Source organism: Neoarius graeffei, chromosome 5 (assembly GCF_027579695.1).
Source record: "Neoarius graeffei isolate fNeoGra1 chromosome 5, fNeoGra1.pri, whole genome shotgun sequence".
In the NCBI taxonomy this organism is placed as follows: domain Eukaryota; kingdom Metazoa; phylum Chordata; class Actinopteri; order Siluriformes; family Ariidae; genus Neoarius; species Neoarius graeffei.
In genome coordinates this window covers 106,943,346-106,969,344 of record NC_083573.1, presented here as the reverse complement: position 1 = coordinate 106,969,344, position 25,999 = coordinate 106,943,346, and the positions used below count along the sequence as shown (strand labels likewise).

General features: G+C 47.2%; 1 protein-coding gene across 2 annotated transcripts in view; it reads left to right on the top strand.

Moving 5' to 3' along the window:
- Nucleotides 1–25,999, top strand: part of LOC132887218 (rho GTPase-activating protein 21-like) — a 189,939-nt gene that overhangs the window by 86,468 nt on the left and 77,472 nt on the right. For both annotated transcript variants that reach the window (XM_060922706.1, XM_060922705.1), the window contains 2 exons: nucleotides 6,370–6,570; nucleotides 9,474–9,495. In XM_060922706.1, coding sequence (XP_060778689.1) covers nucleotides 6,418–6,570; nucleotides 9,474–9,495 — 175 coding nt within the window. In that variant the 5' untranslated portion in view covers nucleotides 6,370–6,417. The remainder of the gene's footprint in view (nucleotides 1–6,369; nucleotides 6,571–9,473; nucleotides 9,496–25,999) is intronic.

Below are 25,999 nucleotides of genomic sequence, written 5' to 3'. Positions count from 1 at the left end.
GTAACTCATTCCATAGTGAAATCACACGCCTGTATGCAGTTAAGTAGCCATGCGCTCAGCTCGTATCATACAGCTGATTCGCAAAAAAAAACAAAACAAAAGACTTAAATCATCATGTGAATGGCCCATATGGTAATTTACCCACACCCCCCAGCAGGCTACAGTCCTGACAAAAACGAGACAATTTGCAACAAAAAATGTATGCTTTTCCAACAAAACAATCTATTATCTGAAATACTGATTGCATTCTTCAAGATCTCAACTTGCACATGATGGAAAAAAACAAAAATCACAAATTTCGAAAAAAAAAATGCTTCTTTTGCCATTATCTCGGATTCGTTTCGGCCGACACGTGTCCCTGGATTCGGTGAGGGGTCACATATGTGCCGTGTGAACACCCCTATAGAATCAAGTACAGGTTCCTATTAAAGTGGCCGGTGAGGGTATACGTATGCTGTTTTAAAGACACGTGTCAGGGTGATTTCCTCTCATCGGATCGTCATTGATTGACATCTGTGTCCGTGCTTGAAAAAGAGGGAAAATCAGTAACGAGATTGGATTGACACACAGTGGATTGGTTTAATGACGATTAGAGAGAGAGAGAGAGAGTGTGTGGGTGGGGTTATTGTTCAAACAAACTGAGACATCATATTAGAAAACTGATGAACATTGCGAAGTGTCAGTGTGAGAATTATGTGGTGGTTTGAGTCAGCGTTTACCCAAGTGTGTGTGTGTGTGTGTGTGAGGTATGACACAGATCTGCCTTATTGTCCCAGTGCTGGAAAAACACACTCAGAAAAGGTGGTTTTGGTAAAACCAGTCCCATATAAACGCCTCCAGGATGTTCTTGTTTCATTTTGTTGCTATGACAACAAATCAAGCCACTCGTCATTATATCTGTGACTGCCATTAAAATAATGGCACATTAAAATGGAATTTGTGAATTTGTTTTTCTGGCTAACATAAAGACACAGCGAGGGTAGAAACCAGACAGAATTATCGGAAACATCAACATTTCCCTCAGATGTGTTGGTAATTTTCCAATAAAAGACTTTGTACAATAATCACAACGTAAACAGACTTAGCGTCGACCGCTAACCAAAATTTAATGGGTTTTTCCGCCATATTGAGAAAGTGAGCCGTATGTGTGACATTTCCTTCTAAAAACGTTCCAACATGACATGTGGCAAACATTTCAATGTGCTGTTTTGTTGCCATGACGACAACTTAAGCTACTCTAGTCGTATCCATGACTGCCATGAAAATGACCGTATATTTTCTTGTGAATTTGGGTTTTTGGATAATATAAAGACACGGTGAGGGTAGAAACTGTACAGAATTATAGGAAATATTACAACCCCGATTCCAAAAAAGTTGGGACAAAGTACAAATTGTAAATAAAAACGGAATGCAATGATGTGGAAGTTTCAAAATTCCATATTTTATTCAGAATAGAACATAGATGACATATCAAATGTTTAAACTGAGAAAATGTATCATTTAAAGAGAAAAATTAGGTGATTTTAAATTTCATGACAACAACACATCTCAAAAAAGTTGGGACAAGGCCATGTTTCCCACTGTGAGACATCCCCTTTTCTCTTTACAACAGTCTGTAAACGTCTGGGGACTGAGGAGACAAGTTGCTCAAGTTTAGGGATAGGAATGTTAACCCATTCTTGTCTAATGTAGGATTCTAGTTGCTCAACTGTCTTGGGTCTTTTTTGTTGTATCTTCCGTTTTTATGATGCGCCAAATGTTTTCTATGGGTGAAAGATCTGGACTGCAGGCTGGCCAGTTCAGTACCCGGACCCTTCTTCTACGCAGCCATGATGCTGTAATTGATGCAGTATGTGGTTTGGCATTGTCATGTTGGAAAATGCAAGGTCTTCCCTGAAAGAGACGTCGTCTGGATGGGAGCATATGTTGCTCTAGAACCTGGATATACCTTTCAGCATTGATGGTGTCTTTCCAGATGTGTAAGCTGCCCATGCCACACGCACTAATGCGACCCCATACCATCAGAGATGCAGGCTTCTGAACTGAGCGCTGATAACAACTTGGGTCGTCCTTTTCCTCTTTAGTCCGAATGACACGGCGTCCCTGATTTCCATAAAGAACTTCAGATTTTGATTCGTCTGACCACAGAACAGTTTTCCACTTTGCCACAGTCCATTTTAAATGAGCCTTGGCCCAGAGAAGACGTCTGCGCTTCTGGATCGTGTTTAGATACGGCTTCTTCTTTGAACTATAGAGTTTTAGCCGGCAACGGCAGATGGCACGGTGAATTGTGTTCACAGATAATGTTCTCTGGAAATATTCCTGAGCCCATTTTGTGATTTCCAATACAGAAGCATGCCTGTATGTGATGCAGTGCCGTCTAAGGGCCCGAAGATCACGGGCACCCAGTATGGTTTTCCGGCCTTGACCCTTACGCACAGAGATTCTTCCAGATTCTCTGAATCTTTTGATGATATTATGCACTGTAGATGATGATATGTTCAAACTCTTTAAACTGTCCCATGAGGACAGTTGAGGGTTATACCTGTTAAAACTGTTAATATTATAGTCAGGCTGTCTGTTGTTGCCCAAATGAGGATGGGTTCCCTTTTGAGTCTGGTTCCTCTCGAGGTTTCTTCCTCATGTCGTCTGAGGGAGTTTTTCCTTGCCACCGTCGCCACAGGCTTGCTCATTGGGGATAGATTAGGGATAAAATTAGCTCATGTTTTAAGTCGTTCAAATTCTGTAAAGCTGCTTTGCGACAATGTTTATTGTTAAAAGCGCTGTACAAATAAACTTGATTTGATTTGATTTGATTCAAACTCTTTGCAAGTTTACACTGTCGAACTCCTTTCTGATATTGCTCCACTATTTGTCGGCGCAGAATTAGGGGGATTGGTGATCCTCTTCCCATCTTTACTTCTGAGAGCCGCTGCCACTCCAAGATGCTCTTTTTATACCCAGTCATGTTAATGACCTATTGCCAATTGACCTAATGAGTTGCAATTTGTTCCTCCAGCTGTTCCTTTTTTGTACCTTTAACTTTTCCAGCCTCTTATTGCCCCTGTCCCAACTTTTTTGAGATGTGTTGCTGTCATGAAATTTCAAATGAGCCAATATTTGGCATGAAATTTCAAAATGTCTCACTTTCGACATTTGATATGTTGTCTATGTTCTATTGTGAATACAATATCAGTTTTTGAGATTTGTAAATTATTGCATTCCATTTTTATTTACAATTTGTACTTTGTCCCAACTTTTTTGGAATCGGGGTTGTAACATTTCCCTCAGATATGTTGGGAACTTTCCAATAAAATATTTTATACAACTGTAAAAACAGTGTAAATAGATTTAGTATCGACTGCTCACCAAAATTTTGTTGTTAAAACATGATAATTGAGAAAGACTGGGTCACACATGGAATTTTCTTATAAACATCTGAACATCGTGTGTGATGTAAATAGTGTGAGGGTAAAGCTCTGTGATGTTTTGATGTCGGCTATACGCAGAAGCTAGCAAGTGCTGGCTCCAGAATTAGCGATTAAAGTGAGATGTTTCTGGGTTTAAACAAAAGGAAATAGGACAGATGTTCTGTGAATGCGTGTGGATCATATATAATATTTCATTTAGTTTTCTTTAATGTTCATATTTTTGTTTTGTTTAGGGTGACCAGATTTCCCGAGTCTAAAACCGGGACACTTTGCACGTGACCGTGATACTCGTGCACGCACACGCGTTTTGATGTAATCATGCGCCGGCTCAAACCGGCTCAGACAGGTGCTGTTATCATTTTGTAGAAGCTCACTTTTATCAACATTTCAGAGAATAATCAAGTATTTTCTTGTTCTCTACATGTACTTCTATCACAATTCAGTTAAAGTAAGAAAATCAGACAGCAGATGTGATGATAGGGAATAGGCCAATAGCCTAAATTTCAACTGATTTATTCCACCTTTGTGAAAACGCCAAGAAAATGCATTGCTTGCATATTAACATCAACATTTTATGCGATGAACTTTTTTTTTAAACAATAGGCTATGCATTGTAACAGGAATGAGCGCATGAGCCTAATCGTTGTCACCTCCGAACCTTTACCCAAAATGCCTCTGTTTAATCTTAACCAGTGTCGGCTATTAACTATTTTGAAAATGTGAACCCTGAATTGACAACAGCATCAAACTAGCCAAGACAATCTGTGATACAGATTAAAGACACGTGAAAGACAACAAAAAATGTTTCAGAAACACAGCCGCCCAACCCACCCACCCTAAAGAAGATGCCATTTTATTGCATACTGTATATTTACATGATGAGTGAATTTGCTCCAGTAGTGCTTTATTGCCCGAGAGCCTGCTGGGAAACTGCGAGCAAGTATCGTTGAAATTGGCCTGGGTAATGAGCAAGGCTTCGAGAGTAGGCACGGTCATGTGATTCCTCTCGTCAGTCCGGGTGTTGCTCATGAGTGAAAATATTCGCTCAGCTGGAGCATTGGTGCCAGGTAGGCACATGGCAAACTGGCAAAGCTGGCTGACACTGCTGTAAGGAATCTCCCTACTCTTGAAGTGCGCGAACATCTCCCAGCGCTCATCCGTTCGGCATTGCCGCGTAGTAGTTAACAGCGGCTAGCGCAAAAAAAAAAAACGTTATAACGCGGCCTCTATATTACAACATTGTACAAATAGATACATTGTAAGGTTGACTGCGCACACACGCACATTGATGCTGAATTGCTAGAAGCTTTATTGACATCTCGTTGGCTATATATGATCGCTGTAACTGGGACAGTTTGTTAGTGTTTGGTGTAAACCGGGACATTTCAGTGTCCCGACGGACCTTTGTTGGGACTAGGGACACGCAACTCAAAATCGGGACTGTCCCGGTCAAACTGGGACGTCTGGTCACGCTAGTTTTGTTGTTTTTCCTGCAGTTAGTTAGCTGGCTAGCTAATTTCAGGTCATCTCAGAAGCCGGGTATGTAACTACAGTAGCTAGTGTTTGGGCAATTCCATGTAAATGTCAACCTCACCATGCAAAAATAAAGCAACATGTAATACATCAAAACCACTCCCAGAGATATCACCTAAGCCTGTATTTTACAGATGTGAATAAGTTGAACCAATTTGTCACAAGAATTGTTCCCTTCGCCTTAATATGTCAGTCTTTCTTTCTTATAATGTAAACCCCAAGCTAAAATCAACTTTGATCATGTACAATTCTATATTATTGCCACAAGCCACAGAAATGTATGCTAAAATCCACAAAACAGCAAAACAATAGCCATCCTAAATATTATTTAAGAACTTTGATAGTTTTAGCTGATATTTAGAGAGTTTTTCAAAGGGTTATGGTGGTTAAATTGCTGATTTTCTAAACATATGCCATGTCTATTTCAGACGCGTCACATCCATAACGGAATTTCGTCACATCCATTACGCTGACTTTTCCTTCCGAAACTCTGCATGAAATACAAAATATTTTAAACAAAGATTTTTTAATATTCACCTTGGACCCCTCTGTCAAATGGATATCTCCATTTCGACATTAGGTTTACAATTTCACAGAGTTTGATAAAAATGTACAGTCACCCAAGAAAAGTGATACTTTTTCTGTCACATCCATAACGCATCTTTTATTGGCATTTTCTGGCATGCCCTAGATGTACTATGGGAATTGTTCTTGTTCTATCACTTCTCCAGTATGGTACAGCCTTAAAATATGCAACACCTGTTTAAATACTGGGAGACAATAAAACATGCACTGGGTCATTTGTTGCCATTTTGAGTTCAAGTGTCACGTCCATAACGCTGGAATTGCTCATTTCTGATATGATCCCTAAGCGCTAGCAAGCAGCACATTTCACGTAAGCAGTGGTTTAGAATTATTGATGCTAGTGGTGTGTGTGTGTGTGTGTGTGTTGATGAACTGGGTCAGTGTGTGTCTGGGTTCCTCTGTTCAAGATGGCTGAAGTGAGTCATGGTGTTTCTTGTATCGTTGCCGTTGTCATGGCAGAATTGGGGACATTTGGAAAGTTTTATGTTTTGTCTTTTGGAAACAGGAGACTTTCTCCCTCTCTACACTGAGTGAGAGTCGGTTTTACACAGTCTATAAATTTACAACTTTTTTTTTTAATTTCATGTCACATTTTATTAAGATATTATTATTTTTTTAAAAGAATATGCTTTTTTGTGACAATGATATTGTGTCACACACTCTTACACACAGAAAACCTGTCTTGAATTTAATTTTGTTTTGGGTTCAATGTAATAATAAAATAGTTTTAAGTAAGTGTATTTTAATGAGTGAATTATCAATAATTAAAACCTTATTTTTATTTTTAAGTGCTTTCCTTCTTCTCTCTTTCCCGTCTCAGTGTAAGAAGGATGGCCGTGATCCGAGTGAGCTGTCCCCCGTGTCCCCCATGTCCCCCATATCCCCGGCACCTGTGGACCAGCTCTTCTCCTGGCCTGGGCCTAAAACTCTGCACCTGCGCCGAACCTCGCAGGGCTTCGGCTTCACGCTGCGCCACTTCATCGTCTACCCACCCGAGTCTGCCGTACACTCCTCGTTAAAGGTTAGGGCTGGCACACAACACGCACACAGTGGGAATAGACATGGTGCTGTGTCTCCTGTCTTCTTCTGGATTTGTCTGTCTGTCATCTGTCTAATGGCCTAAAGGCCTGTTGTGTCGATTTGTTTGTCTATTTGTTTGTCTCACATTTTATTTTTCTATCTCTGTCCATTTATCTGTCTGCATTGTCTGTCTGTCTGTCTTTCACTTCATCTTGCTATCTGTCTGTCTTTTTGTCTATCTGTATGTTGTTCTCTCTGCCTGTCTGTGTGTATACATATCTATCTGTTTGTCTGTCTATGTATCTATATATCTGTCTGTCTGTTAGTATCTGTGCCTGTATATCTGTCTGTATATGTGTCTATGTACCTGTATATCTGTCTGTCTGTCTGTCTGTCTATGTATCTATATATCTGTCTGTCTATCTATCAGTCTATGTGTCTATATATCTGTCTTTCTGTCTATGTATCTGTATGTCTGTCAGGCTGTTTGTCTATGTATCCATATATCTGTTGATATGTCTGTGTATCTATCTGTCTATGTGTTTACATATCTGTCTGTCTGTCTATATGTCTGTCTGTCTGTCTGTGTGTCGATATATGTCTGTCTGTATCTATATATCTGTCTCAGTCTATCTGTCTATGTGTCTGTAGTCTGTGAAGTATGATGAAGTGTAGATGTAGGTGATGTGTGTGTGAGGAATTCATTTTACCTGTCTGTCTGTCTGTGTGTGAGGAATGATGAAGTGGAGGTGATGCGTGCCTGTTCTCCGTGGTGTTTTATGAAGCCCCGTGTGTGTGTGTGTGTGTGTGTGTGTGGGGAATGATGAAGTGGAGGTGATGCGTGCCTGTTCTCTGTGGTGTTTTATCTGTGTGTGTGTGTGTGTGTGTGTGTGTGTGTGTGTGTGTAGTGTGTGGGGAATGATGGAGGTGATGCGTGCCTGTTCTCCGTGGTGTTTTATCTGTGTGTGTGTGTGTGTGTGTGTGTGTGTGTAGTGTGTGGGGAATTATGGAGGTGATGCGTGCCTGTTCTCCATGGTGTTTTATCTGTGTGTGTGTGTGTGTGTGTGTGTGTGTGTGTGTGTGTGTGTGTGTGTGTGTGTAGTGTGTGGGGAATGATGGAGGTGGTGATGCGTGCCTGTTCTCCTTGGTGTTTTATCTGTGTGTGTGTGTGTGTGTGTGTAGTGTGTGGGGAATGATGGAGGTGATGCGTGCCTGTTCTCCTTGGTGTTTTATCTGTGTGTGTGTGTGTGTGTGTGTAGTGTGTGGGGAATGATGAAGTGGAGGTGATGCGTGCCTGTTCTCCGTGGTGTTTTATCTGTGTGTGTGTGTGTGTGTGTGTGTGTGTGTGTGTGTGTGTGTGTAGTGTGTGGGGAATGATGAAGTGGAGGTGATGCGTGCCTGTTCTCCGTGGTGTTTTATGAAGCCCCGTGTGTGTGTGTGTGTGTGTGTGTGTGTGTGTGTGTGTGTGTGTGGAATGATGAAGTGGAGGTGATGCGTGCCTGTTCTTCGTGGTGTTTTATCTCTGTGTGTGTGTGTGTGTGTGTGTGTGTGTGTGTGTGTGTGTGTGTGTGTGTGTGTGTGTGTGTGTAGTGTGTGGGGAATGATGGAGGTGGTGATGCGTGCCTGTTCTCCTTGGTGTTTTATCTGTGTGTGTGTGTGTGTGTGTGTGTGTGTAGTGTGTGGGGAATGATGGAGGTGATGCGTGCCTGTTCTCCTTGGTGTTTTATCTGTGTGTGTGTGTGTGTGTGTGTGTGTGTGTGTAGTGTGTGGGGAATGATGAAGTGGAGGTGATGCGTGCCTGTTCTCCGTGGTGTTTTATCTGTGTGTGTGTGTGTGTGTGTGTGTGTGTGTGTGTGTAGTGTGTGGGGAATGATGAAGTGGAGGTGATGCGTGCCTGTTCTCCGTGGTGTTTTATGAAGCCCCGTGTGTGTGTGTGTGTGTGTGTGTGTGTGTGTGTGTGTGTGTGTGTGTGTGTGTGTGTGTGTGGAATGATGAAGTGGAGGTGATGCGTGCCTGTTCTTCGTGGTGTTTTATCTCTGTGTGTGTGTGTGTGTGTGTGTGTGTGTGTGTAGTGTGTGGGGAACGATGAAGTGGAGGTGATGCGTGCCTGTTCTTCGTGGTGTTTTATCTCTGTGTGTGTGTGTGTGTGTGTGTGTGTGTGTGTGTGTGTGTGTGTGTGTGTGTGTAGTGTGTGGGGAATGATGAAGTGGAGGTGATGCGTGCCTGTTCTTCGTGGTGTTTTATCTCTGTGTGTGTGTGTGTGTGTGTGTGTGTGTGTGTAGTGTGTGGGGAATGATGAAGTGGAGGTGATGCGTGCCTGTTCTTCGTGGTGTTTTATCTGTGTGTGTGTGTAGTGTGTGGGGAATGATGAAGTGGAGGTGATGCGTGCCTGTTCTCCGTGGTGTTTTATCTGTGTGTGTGTGTGTGTGTGTGTGTGTGTGTGTGTGTGTGGGGAATGATGAAGTGGAGGTGATGCGTGCCTGTTCTCCGTGGTGTTTTATCTGTGTGTGTGTGTGTGTGTAGTGTGTGGGGAATGATGAAGTGGAGGTGATGCGTGCCTGTTCTCCGTGGTGTTTTATCTGTGTGTGTGTGTGTGTGTGTGTGTGTGTGTGTGTGTGTGTGTGTGTGGGGAATGATGAAGTGGAGGTGATGCGTGCCTGTTCTCCGTGGTGTTTTATCTGTGTGTGTGTGTGTGTGTAGTGTGTGGGGAATGATGAAGTGGAGGTGATGCGTGCCTGTTCTCCGTGGTGTTTTATGAAGCCCCGTGTGTGTGCAGGTGTAGTGTTTACTCTGACGCTGTCCTGAGTGCACTGCAGTGTTTGTGAATGAAGTGATTTGATTCCATTCAGCTCTTTACTGGAACTGAAACTTCTTTAAACCTCACTCTGCTCTTCTCTCTTCCAGGATGAAGAAAACGCAAGTGGAGGTGAGTTTCTAGCAGACCTGTCCTCTATGCACACTCTTTCTGTTTACACTGGCACAGGTTAGAGGAGAGGGAGAGAGAGAGAGAGAGAGAGAGATTGTGAAACTGTGGCTTTTTACTGGCAGAGCGGAGACTGAAATTATTTGCAAACAAGGATTCATCATATTCCTTCTGCACAACTGATACAGAGGCCACACCTCCTTCACTGAGCCTGACAGATACAGAGGCCACACCTCCTTCACTGAGCCTGACAGATACAGAGGCCACACCTCCTTCACTGAGCCTGACAGATACAGAGGCCACACCTCCTTCACTGAGCCTGACAGATACAGAGGCCACACCTCCTTCACTGAGCCTGACAGATACAGAGGCCACACCTCCTTCACTGAGCCTGACAGATACAGAGGCCACACCTCCTTCAGTGAGACTGACAGATCCAGAGGCCACACCTCCTTCACTGAGCCTGACAGATACAGAGGCCACACCTCCTTCACTGAGCCTGACAGACACAGAGGCCACACCTCCTTCAGTGAGACTGACAGATACAGAGGCCACACCTCCTTCACTGAGCCTGACGGATACAGAGGCCACACCTCCTTCACTGAGCCTGACAGATACAGAGGCCACACCTCCTTCACTGAGCCTGACAGATACAGAGGCCACACCTCCTTCACTGAGCCTGACAGATCCAGAGGCCACACCTCCTTCAGTGAGACTGACAGATCCAGAGGCCACACCTCCTTCACTGAGCCTGACAGATACAGAGGCCACACCTCCTTCACTGAGCCTGACAGACACAGAGGCCACACCTCCTTCAGTGAGACTGACAGATACAGAGGCCACACCTCCTTCAGTGAGACTGACAGATACAGAGGCCACACCTCCTTCACTCAGCCTGACGGATACAGAGGCCACACCTCCTTCACTGAGCCTGACAGATACAGAGGCCACACCTCCTTCAGTGAGACTGACAGATACAGAGGCCACACCTCCTTCACTGAGCCTGACGGATACAGAGGCCACACCTCCTTCACTGAGCCTGACAGATACAGAGGCCACACCTCCTTCACTGAGCCTGACAGATACAGAGGCCACACCTCCTTCACTGAGCCTGACAGATACAGAGGCCACACCTCCTTCAGTGAGACTGACAGATCCAGAGGCCACACCTCCTTCACTGAGCCTGACAGATACAGAGGCCACACCTCCTTCACTGAGCCTGACAGACACAGAGGCCACACCTCCTTCAGTGAGACTGACAGATACAGAGGCCACACCTCCTTCAGTGAGACTGACAGATACAGAGGCCACACCTCCTTCACTCAGCCTGACAGATACAGAGGCCACACCTCCTTCACTCAGCCTGACAGATACAGAGGCCACACCTCCTTCAGTGAGACTGACAGATACAGAGGCCACACCTCCTTCACTGAGCCTGACAGATACAGAGGCCACACCTCCTTCACTGAGCCTGACAGATACAGAGGCCACACCTCCTTCACTGAGCCTGACAGATACAGAGGCCACGCCTCCTTCACTGAGACTGACAGATACAGAGGCCACACCTCCTTCACTGAGCCTGACAGATAGAGGCCACAACCCCTTCACTGAGACTGACAGATACAGAGGCCACACCTCCTTCACTGAGCCTGACAGATACAGAGGCCACACCTCCTTCACTGAGCCTGACAGATACAGTGGCCACACCTCCTTCAGTGAGACTGACAGATACAGAGGCCACACCTCCTTCACTGAGAATGACAGATACAGAGGCCACACCTCCTTCACTGAGAATGACAAATACAGAGGCCACACCTCCTTCACTGAGACTGACAGATACAGAGGCCACACCTCCTTCACTGAGAATGACAAATACAGAGGCCACACCTCCTTCACTGAGCCTGACAGATACAGAGGCCACACCTCCTTCACTGAGCCTAACAGATACAGAGGCCACACCTCCTTCACTGAGCCTGACAGATAAAGAGGCCACACCTCCTTCACTGAGACTGACAGATCCAGAGGCCACACCTCCTTCACTGAGCCTGACAGATACAGAGGCCACACCTCCTTCACTGAGCCTGACAGATAAAGAGGCCACACCTCCTTCACTGAGACTGACAGATACAGAGGCCACACCTCCTTCACTGAGCCTGACAGATACAGAGGCCACACCTCCTTCACTGAGACTGACAGATACAGAGGCCACACCTCCTTCACTGAGCCTGACAGATACAGAGGCCACACCTCCTTCACTCAGCCTGACAGATACAGAGGCCACACCTCCTTCACTGAGAATGACAAATACAGAGGCCACACCTCCTTCACTGAGACTGACAGATACAGAGGCCACACCTCCTTCACTGAGAATGACAAATACAGAGGCCACACCTCCTTCACTGAGCCTGACAGATACAGAGGCCACACGTCCTTCACTGAGCCTAACAGATACAGAGGCCACACCTCCTTCACTGAGCCTGACAGATAAAGAGGCCACACCTCCTTCACTGAGACTGACAGATACAGAGGCCACACCTCCTTCACTGAGCCTGACAGATACAGAGGCCACACCTCCTTCACTGAGCCTGACAGATAAAGAGGCCACACCTCCTTCACTGAGACTGACAGATACAGAGGCCACACCTCCTTCACTGAGCCTGACAGATACAGAGGCCACACCTCATTCACTGAGCCTGACAGATACAGAGGCCACACCTCCTTCACTGAGCCTGACAGATACAGGGGCCACACCTCCTTCAGTGAGACTGACAGATACAGAGGCCACACCTCCTTCACTGAGACTGACAAATACAGAGGCCACATCTCCTTCACTGAGACTGACAGATACAGAGGCCACACCTCCTTCACTGAGAATGACAGATACAGAGGCCACACCTCCTTCACTGAGAATGACAGATACAGAGGCCACACCTCCTTCACTGAGAATGACAGATACAGAGGCCACACCTCCTTCAGTGAGACTGACAGATACACAGGCCACACCTCCTTCAGTGAGACTGACAGATACAGAGGCCACACCTCGTTCAGTGAGACTGACAGATACAGAGGCCACACCTCCTTCAGTGAGACTGACAGATACAGAGGCCACACCTCGTTCAGTGAGACTGACAGATACAGAGGCCACACCTCGTTCAGTGAGACTGACAGATACAGAGGCCACACCTCCTTCACTGAGACTGACAGATACAGAGGCCACACTTCCTTCACTGAGCCTGACGGATACAGAGGCCACACCTCCTTCAGTGAGACTGACAGATACAGAGGCCACACTTCCTTCAGTGAGACTGACAGATACAGAGGCCACACTTCCTTCAGTGAGACTGACAGATCCAGAGGCCACACCTCCTTCACTGAGCCTGACAGATACAGAGGCCACACTTCCTTCAGTGAGACTGACAGATACAGAGGCCACACCTCCTTCAGTGAGACTGACAGATACAGAGGCCACACCTCCTTCAGTGAGACTGACAGATACAGAGGCCACATCTCCTTCACTGAGACTGACAGATACAGAGGCCACACCTCCTTCACTGAAACTGACAGATACAGAGGCCACACCTCCTTCACTGAGATTAACAGATACAGAGGCCACACCTCCTTCACTGTGACTGACAGATACAGAGGCCACACCTCCTTCCCTGAGCCTGACAGTTACAGAGACCACACCTCCTTCACTGAGACTGACGGATACAGAGGCCACACCTCCTTCACTGAGCCTGACAGATACAGAGGCCACACCTCCTTCACTGAGATTAACAGATACAGAGGACACACCTCCTTCACTGAGCCTGACAGATACAGAGGCCACACCTCCTTCACTCAGCCTGACAGATACAGAGGCCACACCTCCTTCACTGAGCCTGACGGATACAGAGGCCACACCTCCTTCAGTGAGACTGACAGATACAGAGGCCACACCTCCTTCACTGAGCCTGCCAGATACAGAGGCCACACCTCCTTCACTGAGCCTGACAGATACAGAGGCCACACCTCCTTCACTCAGCCTGACAGATACAGAGGCCACACCTCCTTCACTGAGACTGACAGATACAGAGGCCACACCTCCTTCAGTGAGCCTGACAGATACAGAGGCCACACCTCCTTCACTGAGATTAACAGATACAGAGGCCACACCTCCTTCACTTAGCCTGAAAGATACAGAGGCCACACCTCCTTCACTGAGCCTGACAGATACAGAGGCCACACCTCCTTCACTGAGACTGACAGATACAGAGGCCACACCTCCTTCAGTGAGACTGACAGATCCAGAGGCCACACCTCCTTCACTGAGCCTGACAGATACAGAGGCCACACCTCCTTCACTGAGACTGACAGATACAGAGGCCACACCGCCTTCACTGAGACTGACGGATACATCGGCCACACCTCCTTCACTGAGCCTGACGGATACAGAGGCCACACCTCCTTCACTCAGCCTGACAGATACAGAGGCCACACCTCCTTCAGTGAGACTGACAGATACAGAGGCCACACCTCCTTCACTGAGCCTGACAGATACAGAGGCCACACCTCCTTCACTGAGAATGTCAGATACAGAGGCCACACCTCCTTCACTGAGCCTGACAGATACAGAGGCCACACCTCCTTCACTGAGACTGACAGATACAGAGGCCACACCTCCTTCACTGAGCCTGACAGATACAGAGGCCACACCTCCTTCACTGAGCCTGACAGATACAGAGGCCACACCTCCTTCACTGAGACTGACAGATACAGAGGCCACACGTCCTTCACTGAGCCTGACAGATACAGAGGCCACACCTCCTTCACTGAGCCTGACAGATACAGAGGCCACACCTCCTTCACTGAGACTGACAGATACAGAGGCCACACCTCCTTCAGTGAGACTGACAGATCCAGAGGCCACACCTCCTTCACTGAGCCTGACAGATACAGAGGCCACACCTCCTTCACTGAGACTGACAGATACAGAGGCCACACCGCCTTCACTGAGACTGACGGATACAGAGGCCACACCTCCTTCACTGAGCCTGACGGATACAGAGGCCACACCTCCTTCACTGAGCCTGACAGATACAGAGGCCACACCGCCTTCACTGAGACTGACGGATACAGAGGCCACACCTCCTTCACTGAGCCTGACAGATACAGAGGCCACACCTCCTTCACTGAGCCTGACAGATACAGAGGCCACACCTCCTTCACTGAGCCTGACAGATACAGAGGCCACACCTCCTTCACTGAGCCTGACAGATACAGAGGCCACACCTCCTTCAGTGAGACTGACAGATACAGAGGCCACACCTCCTTCAGTGAGACTGACAGATACAGAGGCCACACCTCCTTCACTGAGCCTGACGGATACAGAGGCCACACCTCCTTCAGTGAGACTGACAGATACAGAGGCCACACCTCCTTCAGTGAGACTGACAGATACAGAGGCCACACCTCCTTCACTGAGACTGACAGATACAGAGGCCACACCGCCTTCACTGAGACTGACGGATACAGAGGCCACACCTCCTTCACTGAGCCTGACGGATACAGAGGCCACACCTCCTTCACTGAGCCTGACCGATACAGAGGCCACACCTCCTTCACTGAGACTGACAGATACAGAGGCCACACCTCCTTCACTGAGCCTGACAGATACAGAGGCCACACCGCCTTCACTGAGACTGACAGATACAGAGGCCACACCTCCTTCACTCAGCCTGACAGATACAGAGGCCACACCTCCTTCACTGAGCCTGACCGATACAGAGGCCACACCTCCTTCACTGAGCCTGACAGATACAGAGGCCACACCTCCTTCACTGAGCCTGACAGATACAGAGGCCACACCTCCTTCACTGAGCCTGACAGATACAGAGGCCACACCTCCTTCACTGAGCCTGACAGGTACAGAGGCCACACCTCCTTCACTGAGCCTGACAGATACAGAGGCCACACCGCCTTCACTGAGACTGACGGATACAGAGGCCACACCTCCTTCACTGAGCCTGACGGATACAGAGGCCACACCTCCTTCACTCAGCCTGACAGATACAGAGGCCACACCTCCTTCACTGAGCCTGACAGGTACAGAGGCCACACCTCCTTCACTGAGCCTGACAGATACAGAGGCCACACCTCCTTCACTGAGCCTGACAGATACAGAGGCCACACCGCCTTCACTGAGACTGACGGATACAGAGGCCACACCTCCTTCACTCAGCCTGACAGATACAGAGGCCACACCTCCTTCAGTGAGACTGACAGATACAGAGGCCACACCTCCTTCACTGAGCCTGACAGATACAGAGGCCACACCTCCTTCACTGAGCCTGACAGATACAGAGGCCACACCTCCTTCACTCAGCCTGACAGATACAGAGGCCAGACCTCCTTCACTGAGACTGACAGATACAGAGGCCACACCTCCTTCAGTGAGACTGACAGATACAGAGGCCACACCTCCTTCACTGAGCCTGACAGATACAGAGGCCACACCTCCTTCACTGAGAATGTCAGATACAGAGGCCACACCTCCTTCACTGAGCCTGACAGATACAGAGGCCACACCTCCTTCACTGAGACTGACAGATACAGAGGCCACACCTCCTTCACTGAGCCTGACAGATACAGAGGCCACACCTCCTTCACTGAGACTGACAGATACAGAGGCCACACCTCCTTCACTGAGCCTGACAGATACAGAGGCCACACCTCCTTCACTGAGCCTGACAGATACAGAGGCCACACCTCCTTCACTGAGCCTGACAGATACAGAGGCCACACCGCCTTCACTGAGACTGACAGATCCAGAGGCCACACCTCCTTCACTGAGCCTGACAGATACAGAGGCCACACCTCCTTCACTGAGCCTGACAGATACAGAGGCCACACCTCCTTCACTGAGCCTGACAGATACAGAGGCCACACCTCCTTCACTGAGACTGACAGATACAGAGGCCACACCTCCTTCACTGAGCCTGACAGATACAGAGGCCACACCTCCTTCACTGAGCCTGACAGATACAGAGGCCACACCTCCTTCACTGAGCCTGACAGATACAGAGACCACACCTCCTTCACTGAGACTGACAGATACAGAGGCCACACGTCCTTCACTGAGCCTGACAGATACAGGGGCCACACCTCCTTCACTGAGCCTGACAGATACAGAGGCCACACCTCCTTCACTGAGACTGACAGATACAGAGGCCACACCGCCTTCACTGAGACTGACGGATACAGAGGCCACACCTCCTTCACTGAGCCTGACGGATACAGAGGCCACACCTCCTTCACTGAGCCTGACAGATACAGAGGCCACACCTCCTTCACTGAGCCTGACAGATACAGAGACCACACCTCCTTCACTGAGCCTGACAGATACAGAGGCCACACCTCCTTCACTGAGCCTGACGGATACAGAGGCCACACCTCCTTCACTGAGCCTGACAGATACAGAGGCCACACCTCCTTCACTGAGCCTGACAGATACAGAGGCCACACCTCCTTCACTGAGCCTGACAGATACAGAGACCACACCTCCTTCACTGAGCCTGACAGATACAGAGGCCACACCTCCTTCACTGAGCCTGACGGATACAGAGGCCACACCTCCTTCACTGAGCCTGACAGATACAGAGGCCACACCTCCTTCACTGAGCCTGACAGATACAGAGGCCACACCTCCTTCACTGAGCCTGACAGATACAGAGGCCACACCTCCTTCACTGAGAATGACAGATACAGAGGCCACACCTCCTTCAGTGAGACTGACAGATACAGAGGCCACACCTCCTTCACTGAGCCTGACAGATACAGAGGCCACACCTCCTTCACTGAGCCTGACAGATACAGAGGCCACACCTCCTTCACTGAGCCTGACAGATACAGAGGCCACACCTCCTTCACTGAGACTGACGGATACAGAGGCCACACCTCCTTCACTGAGCCTGACGGATACAGAGGCCACACCTCCTTCAGTGAGACTGACAGATACAGAGGCCACACCTCCTTCACTGAGCCTGACAGATACAGAGGCCACACCTCCTTCACTGAGCCTGACAGATACAGAAGCCACACCTCCTTCACTGAGCCTGACAGATACAGAGGCCACACCTCCTTCACTCAGCCTGACAGATACAGAGGCCACACCTCCTTCACTGAGACTGACAGATACAGAGGCCACACCTCCTTCAGTGAGACTGACAGATACAGAGGCCACACCTCCTTCACTGAGCCTGACAGATACAGAGGCCACACCTCCTTCACTGAGAATGTCAGATACAGAGGCCACACCTCCTTCACTGAGCCTGACAGATACAGAGGCCACACCTCCTTCACTGAGCCTGACAGATACAGAGGCCACACCGCCTTCACTGAGACTGACAGATCCAGAGGCCACACCTCCTTCACTGAGCCTGACAGATACAGAGGCCACACCTCCTTCACTGAGCCTGACAGATACAGAGGCCACACCTCCTTCACTGAGCCTGACAGATACAGAGGCCACACCTCCTTCACTGAGACTGACAGATACAGAGGCCACACCTCCTTCACTGAGCCTGACAGATACAGAGGCCACACCTCCTTCACTGAGCCTGACAGATACAGAGGCCACACCTCCTTCACTGAGCCTGACAGATACAGAGACCACACCTCCTTCACTGAGACTGACAGATACAGAGGCCACACGTCCTTCACTGAGCCTGACAGATACAGGGGCCACACCTCCTTCACTGAGCCTGACAGATACAGAGGCCACACCTCCTTCACTGAGACTGACAGATACAGAGGCCACACCGCCTTCACTGAGACTGACGGATACAGAGGCCACACCTCCTTCACTGAGCCTGACGGATACAGAGGCCACACCTCCTTCACTGAGCCTGACAGATACAGAGGCCACACCTCCTTCACTGAGCCTGACAGATACAGAGACCACACCTCCTTCACTGAGCCTGACAGATACAGAGGCCACACCTCCTTCACTGAGCCTGACGGATACAGAGGCCACACCTCCTTCACTGAGCCTGACAGATACAGAGGCCACACCTCCTTCACTGAGCCTGACAGATACAGAGGCCACACCTCCTTCACTGAGCCTGACAGATACAGAGACCACACCTCCTTCACTGAGCCTGACAGATACAGAGGCCACACCTCCTTCACTGAGCCTGACGGATACAGAGGCCACACCTCCTTCACTGAGCCTGACAGATACAGAGGCCACACCTCCTTCACTGAGCCTGACAGATACAGAGGCCACACCTCCTTCACTGAGCCTGACAGATACAGAGGCCACACCTCCTTCACTGAGAATGACAGATACAGAGGCCACACCTCCTTCAGTGAGACTGACAGATACAGAGGCCACACCTCCTTCACTGAGCCTGACAGATACAGAGGCCACACCGCCTTCACTGAGACTGACGGATACAGAGGCCACACCTCCTTCACTGAGCCTGACGGATACAGAGGCCACACCTCCTTCAGTGAGACTGACAGATACAGAGGCCACACCTCCTTCACTGAGCCTGACAGATACAGAGGCCACACCTCCTTCACTGAGCCTGACAGATACAGAAGCCACACCTCCTTCACTGAGCCTGACAGATACAGAGGCCACACCTCCTTCACTCAGCCTGACAGATACAGAGGCCACACCTCCTTCACTGAGACTGACAGATACAGAGGCCACACCTCCTTCAGTGAGACTGACAGATACAGAGGCCACACCTCCTTCACTGAGCCTGACAGATACAGAGGCCACACCTCCTTCACTGAGAATGTCAGATACAGAGGCCACACCTCCTTCACTGAGCCTGACAGATACAGAGGCCACACCTCCTTCACTGAGACTGACAGATACAGAGGCCACACCTCCTTCACTGAGCCTGACAGATACAGAGGCCACACCTCCTTCACTGAGACTGACAGATACAGAGGCCACACCTCCTTCACTGAGCCTGACAGATACAGAGGCCACACCTCCTTCACTGAGCCTGACAAATACAGAGGCCACACCTCCTTCACTGAGCCTGACAGATAGAGGCCACACCTCCTTCACTGAGCCTGACAGATACAGAGGCCACACCTCCTTCACTGAGACTGACAGATACAGAGGCCACACCTCCTTCAGTGAGACTGACAGATACAGAGGCCTCACCTCCTTCACTGAGCCTGACAGATACAGAGGCCACCCCTCCTTCACTGAGACTGACAGATACAGAGGCCACACCTCATTCACTGAGCCTGACAGATACAGAGGCCACACCTCCTTCACTGAGCCTGACAGATACAGAGGCCACACCTCCTTCACTGAGACTGACAGATACAGAGGCCACACCTCCTTCACTGAGCCTGACAGATACAGAGGCCACACCTCCTTCACTGAGCCTGACAGATACAGGGGCCACACCTCCTTCACTGAGACTGACAGTTACAGAGGCCACACCTCCTTCACTGAGCCTGACAGATACAGAGGCCACACCTCCTTCACTGAGCCTGACAGATACAGAGGCCACACCTCCTTCACTGAGCCTGACAGATACAGAGGCCACACCTCCTTCACTGAGACTGACAGATACAGAGGCCACACCTCCTTCTCTGAGCCTGACAGATACAGAGGCCACACCTCCTTCACTGAGCCTGACAAATACAGAGGCCACACCTCCTTCACTGAGCCTGACAGATAGAGGCCACACCTCCTTCACTGAGCCTGACAGATACAGAGGCCACACCTCCTTCACTGAGACTGACAGATACAGAGGCCACACCTCCTTCAGTGAGACTGACAGATACAGAGGCCACACCTCCTTCACTGTGACTAATAACCCTATCAGTCACAGCATGGTTTCCCATCTTTGATCATGAGTTGCAACACACTGTCGCCACATTTATATCAGACCATCACATTCCTCTGTGCGTGTGTGTGTCTGTGTGTGTGCGTGTGCGTGTGTGTGTCTGTGTGTCTGTGTGTGTGTGTGTGCGTCTGTGTGTGTGTGTGTGTTTGTGCGTGTGTGTGTGTGTCTGTGTGTGCGTGTGTGTGTGTGTCCTGCATTCCGCTGGTTCTGTGCAGCACAATCAGACGGCTGTGTGCTCTTCAGTGGCCCGTGTTTGACCCGGTTGCTCACTGAGGCAGTTGGACTTTTCCTGAAAACTCCCAGTATGCCATGCAGTGGGAGGTCGTGGGTGTCAACTTTCAGAATTACTGGCACCCTTTATGAAAACAAACAACATATGTCATTAGTGATGATGTGACCTTAAACACTTGGATCGTTGCATTGTAGTTACAAACACGACACAGACAAAAAGTATTGGCACCTTGATAATTAATCCACCAATAGAAAGACGACACTTATTAATAATTAATGACGTCGATATGTTCTTTAATCGTAGGTTTATCATAAGAGGATCTTCATCGTATAACCTGAGACGGAGACGCACGCTATCAGACAGTCGGTTCTAGACTTCAGACAGCAGGTTATTGGGCTCTTGTACAGTGTGATGAGGAATGATCGTAAAAGAGCGCTGGAATTAGTAAAAGTCCACATGGTGACACTTTTAGAGGATCTTGGACTCTCCAGACAAAATGGCTGTTTGAGGTCATTGTCTCAAAACATGGAGAAATGTTAAAATTCCATTAAAAAAAAAAAATTCACTGTTGAGTTGGGCTGAGTTTGAACTGCTTCATGGTGACTTTTGCCTTCTTAAAGGGACCTGTTCATGCTTCCCAGCATCCAGCGTGCTGTTTTTGTTTACATACGGCCTGCTGTGTGCGGGCTCAGATCTCTTCAGAACTGATTTTGAACTTTTTCTTCATCCATGTGTCATTAAGTTTTGAACACAATATACCTGTCCTTCATGGCTGTGCATGAGACAGCCGAGGCCGAGTCCGGTTCTGATCCATTACCGGGGAGCGAACATGCAAAAACAGACTGGATCAGTCAAAACAATTTAAAGTATTTACAGTTTAAAACGTTGGCAAAACTCTGGTGTTTGATCTGTAGCCTTGGATGCCGCTGCATTGTTGAAGAGTGTTTGCTTGTTTGTTTGTTGTGGAATATTGCTGGCATTAAAAATGTTGATTCATTACTTCATGCAGAACCTTCTGGGAAGGGTGGGTGAACCCTAAAGTATGCTCATGGGTCCAATGTTTCACTGTTTAACTGAGACTTTCATGACTTTCTGATTCCTCTTCTCTCTTGGACTCTCCTCTTGTCCTCTTTTGACATCTGTCTCTCGTCTGCCGTTTCTCTGTGTGCAAGATTGTTTGGCGGTTTGTCCCTCATTCCTCTCTTGTCCCATTCCAGCACAGCGTGACAGTGGCACCATGCCTGGCCTTCATCTGCAGCAGCCACACACACACACACACACACATACATACATACATATATATATATATATATATATGTGTCGTGACTTTGGAATGCTGAACTCAGAGGGTGCAGGCAGTGTGTGTGTGTGTGTGTGTGTGTGTAAACATGGTGAAGTGAAAGTGTGTCTCACTTCAGTTCACACCAGAACATTCCAGTCATGTCTGTCATTCTGTATTGTGCTGTTTATCAGATACACCCACACACACACTCTCTCTCTCTCTCTCTGCGATAGTGTTGATCAGTGTGAACTGTCTGCTGTTTCATCATACAGCCATAAAGCCACCATCAGAGTCCAAATCAGGTCCAATAGACCCCACAGAACCTTATCCTCGAACCTTACCTTAGGAACTTCAGGAAGCACAAACACTTCAGCTCTAGAACATCAACTTCACACTATAGTTAGCCACATCAGACGCTCGCTGGCCGTGCTGTGAAAATTATCCATGCAGACGCTCATCTAAGTTTCCGAACCTGTCACTGCTTAACTCTTGAATATTTTCTATCATTAAAAAGCTTATAATCTCTGCTTTCCAAAGAAATGTACCTGGTTAAGATCTGTTCAGTACTTTGGGAGGAACGGCAGGTTGAAGTCGGTACAACAGAGTAAAAACTGCTCGCAGAGCATTGCGAAACTGCCGGTGCTTTTTTTTTTGAGTCGCGGGAAAGCGGTCAGACTCACTCTCTCTCTCTCCTGATCGGTTTCCCACTGTATTACTCGTGAATATCAATCAAATCACTTTTATAGGGATGTTCTCTCGCTCTCACTGTTTCTGATGAAGGATTCAGCAACATTTTCTGTCCGCTAGTTTTGATGTTCTGATTCACGGGAGACTTTAAAGTGAGTTTTCATAGCTTTACCTACTTCTTTTTCTCAATCAAACTGATTCCTGTAAATAAATAACTATGTTAGAATATAACTGGAGTTGTTTTGATGAAAAATATCGAGATCTTAGTGGTCGGAATGATATTTTATAAAACTGGAAGTCAGAAACGTGAGTGTCGATTTCAGTTCAGTTAATGTGAATTGTTTATTGGATGTGGATCAGACAGTTTTTTCGAGGTTCGCCTTGAAAGCTGTGAATATTAATCGAAATAATCATTTATATTCTTTCATATAAACACTACTAGGCGCTACTGAGAAATACAAAGGTCTACAGAGCACAAAGAGGGGATTAGAAATAAACTTTTATTACTTTTTTATTGAGTGTACCAAATTAACGTTTTTATATAATGAGCATAATTAATACTAATTAAATGCTAATTTGCATAATTTGTTTTTACTTTTTTTTTATTTGTATTCAGTATACAACCATCTAGGGCGGCACGGTGGTGTAGTGGTTAGCGCTGTCGCCTCACAGCAAGAAGGTCCTGGGTTCGAGCCCCGTGGCCGGCGAGGGCCTTTCTGTGTGGAGTTTGCATGTTCTCCCCGTGTCCGCGTGGGTTTCCTCCGGGTGCTCCGGTTTCCCCCACAGTCCAAAGACATGCAGGTTAGGTTAACTGGTGACTCTAAATTGACCGTGAGTGTGAATGGTTGTCTGTGTCTATGTGTCAGCCCTGTGATGACCTGGCGACTTGTCCAGGGTGTACCCCGCCTTTCGCCCGTAGTCAGCTGGGATAGGCTCCAGCTTGCCTGCGACCCTGTTGAAGGATAAAGCGGCTAGAGATAATGAGATGAGATGAGATACAACCATCTATGTTCCTGCCAATTTCCATGTAAATATCTTGAAAAAAAAAAGTTATGAAGAAAAAAACATTTGATCTCATTGGTTAATGAGGCCCATTTTGGACCATGTGATCCTCATACAGAATATTACAGCAGCTTTGTAACAATTAAGCCATTTTTGAGTCTTTGATTTATAATATCTGAAGAACAGATAAACATATTTTAATTCTGTAAAAAGTATGTTGTTCTGCATTCAATTCTGAATTCAGAGCAGTTTGGATTGAATTTGAATTTTCACCTGATATGCCTACTGTAGTCCATAAACTTCAACCCAGGAAATTTGCTGTAATTGATGCAGTATGTGGTTTGGCATTGTCATGTTGGAAAATGCAAGGTCTTCCCTGAAAGACACGTCGTCTGGATGGGAGCATATGTTGCTCTAGAACCTGGATATACCTTTCAGCATTGATGGTGTCTTTCCAGATGTGTAAGCTGCCCATGCCACACGCACTAATGCAACCCCATACCATCAGAGATGCAGGCTTCTGAACTGAGCACTGATAACAACTCGGGTCGTCCTTCTCCTCTTTAGTCCGAATGACACGGCGTCCCTGATTTCCATAAAGAACTTCAAATTTTGATTCGTCTGACCACAGAACAGTTTTCCACTTTGCCACAGTCCATTTTAAACGAGCCTTGGCCCAGAGAAGACGTCTGCGCTTCTGGATCGTGTTTAGATACGGCTTCTTCTTTGAACTATAGAGTTTTAGCTGGCAACGGCGGATGGCACGGTGAATTGTGTTCACAGATAATGTTCTCTGGAAATATTCCTGAGCCCATTTTGTGATTTCCAATACAGAAGCATGCCTGTATGTGATGCAGTGCCGTCTAAGGGCCCGAAGATCACGGGCACCCAGTATGGTTTTCCGGCCTTGACCCTTACGCACAGAGATTCTTCCAGATTCTCTGAATCTTTTGATGATATTATGCACTGTAGATGATGATATGTTCAACCTCTTTGCAATTTTACACTGTCGAACTCCTTTCTGATATTGCTCCACTATTTGTCGGTGCAGAATTAGGGGGATTGGTGATCCTCTTCCCATCTTTACTTCTGAGAGCCGCTGCCACTCCAAGATGCTCTTTTTATACCCAGTCATGTTAATGACCTATTGCCAATTGACCTAATGAGTTGCAATTTGGTCCTCCAGCTGTTCCTTTTTTGTCCCTTTAACTTTTCCAGCCTCTTATTGCCCCTGTCCCAACTTTTTTGAGATGTGTTGCTGTCATGAAATTTCAAATGAGCCAATATTTGGCATGAAATTTCAAAATGTCTCACTTTCGACATTTGATATGTTGTCTATGTTCTATTGTGAATACAATATCAGTTTCTGAGATTTGTAAATTATTGCATTATGTTTTTATTTACAATTTGTACTTTGTCCCAACTTTTTTGGAATCGGGGTTGTAATTTACATCCACCATCATTAAGCTCAAAATTAAAGCCCAGGAAATTGAGCCTGAGAATGGGTTAAATCCATTTTTTATCCATAGAATTTAAGCCCAAGTGTTGAAACCCAGGATCATTTCTCCACTGATGTTCATCCATGAATGAAAGGTCATGAACTGTAGCCTTATTATTAAATCCCATGAACTTTAACCTAGACATTCTGAACTTTACTCCAGGAATTAAAGCCCAGGAAATTTAACATAAAAGTGTGTGTTTTTATATGAAAGAATGTCCCTTTACACACTCATCCAGAAGGGTAATTTTGCACAAGGCCATCTGTCTACAGCAGAAAAAAATAAAATAACAAAACGCGTCTGGAAAAATCCCAAGGGAGTCTGGAGCCAGATTGATCCAGATTCGTGACGTCACGTGCGGATCCGCCAGCAGGCAGAGAGACTCTGCATGGGTTCAGTGCCCAGTCTGTGTAGACCAAGTTTAGCAGCCAGCGATTTTGCATTGAAATGATGATCGTTAAAAGCTTCAGCTTCTAAACCCATGGATTCATGTATCAATGCCCATCTATCTATTGTTACATAAACCCTATTTTTTCTAATTACTATTATGTATTTATATATTTCTTCATTTAGAAGAGTACTGGCTACTGTAGGAGAAAGATTTCATAAGCTACACACATGGAATCGGCTAAGCAGGGCTGTATACACATTTAATGTGTTTGACGGGTCCCAAGATCTCAAGCCCTGACACGCCGTATATCCCTTGATACATGCGAAGTAAGTGTATTATCGCCCAGCGCTTTCGTGTTGTTTACTTTTGTGTGTGCCAATAAATAACATTATCTGTGTATCACACAAACACAGGAACTCCTAATTTAGAGTATAGTCTCTCTTATTTCTTACCTTGGCAACAGTCAACTTGTGAATTGCCGATTTTCTTGGTCGTTTTCTCGGCTCTGCTTGGTCCTCGGCTTCGAGGGCCTCGGTGGATGCGGCACTTCGC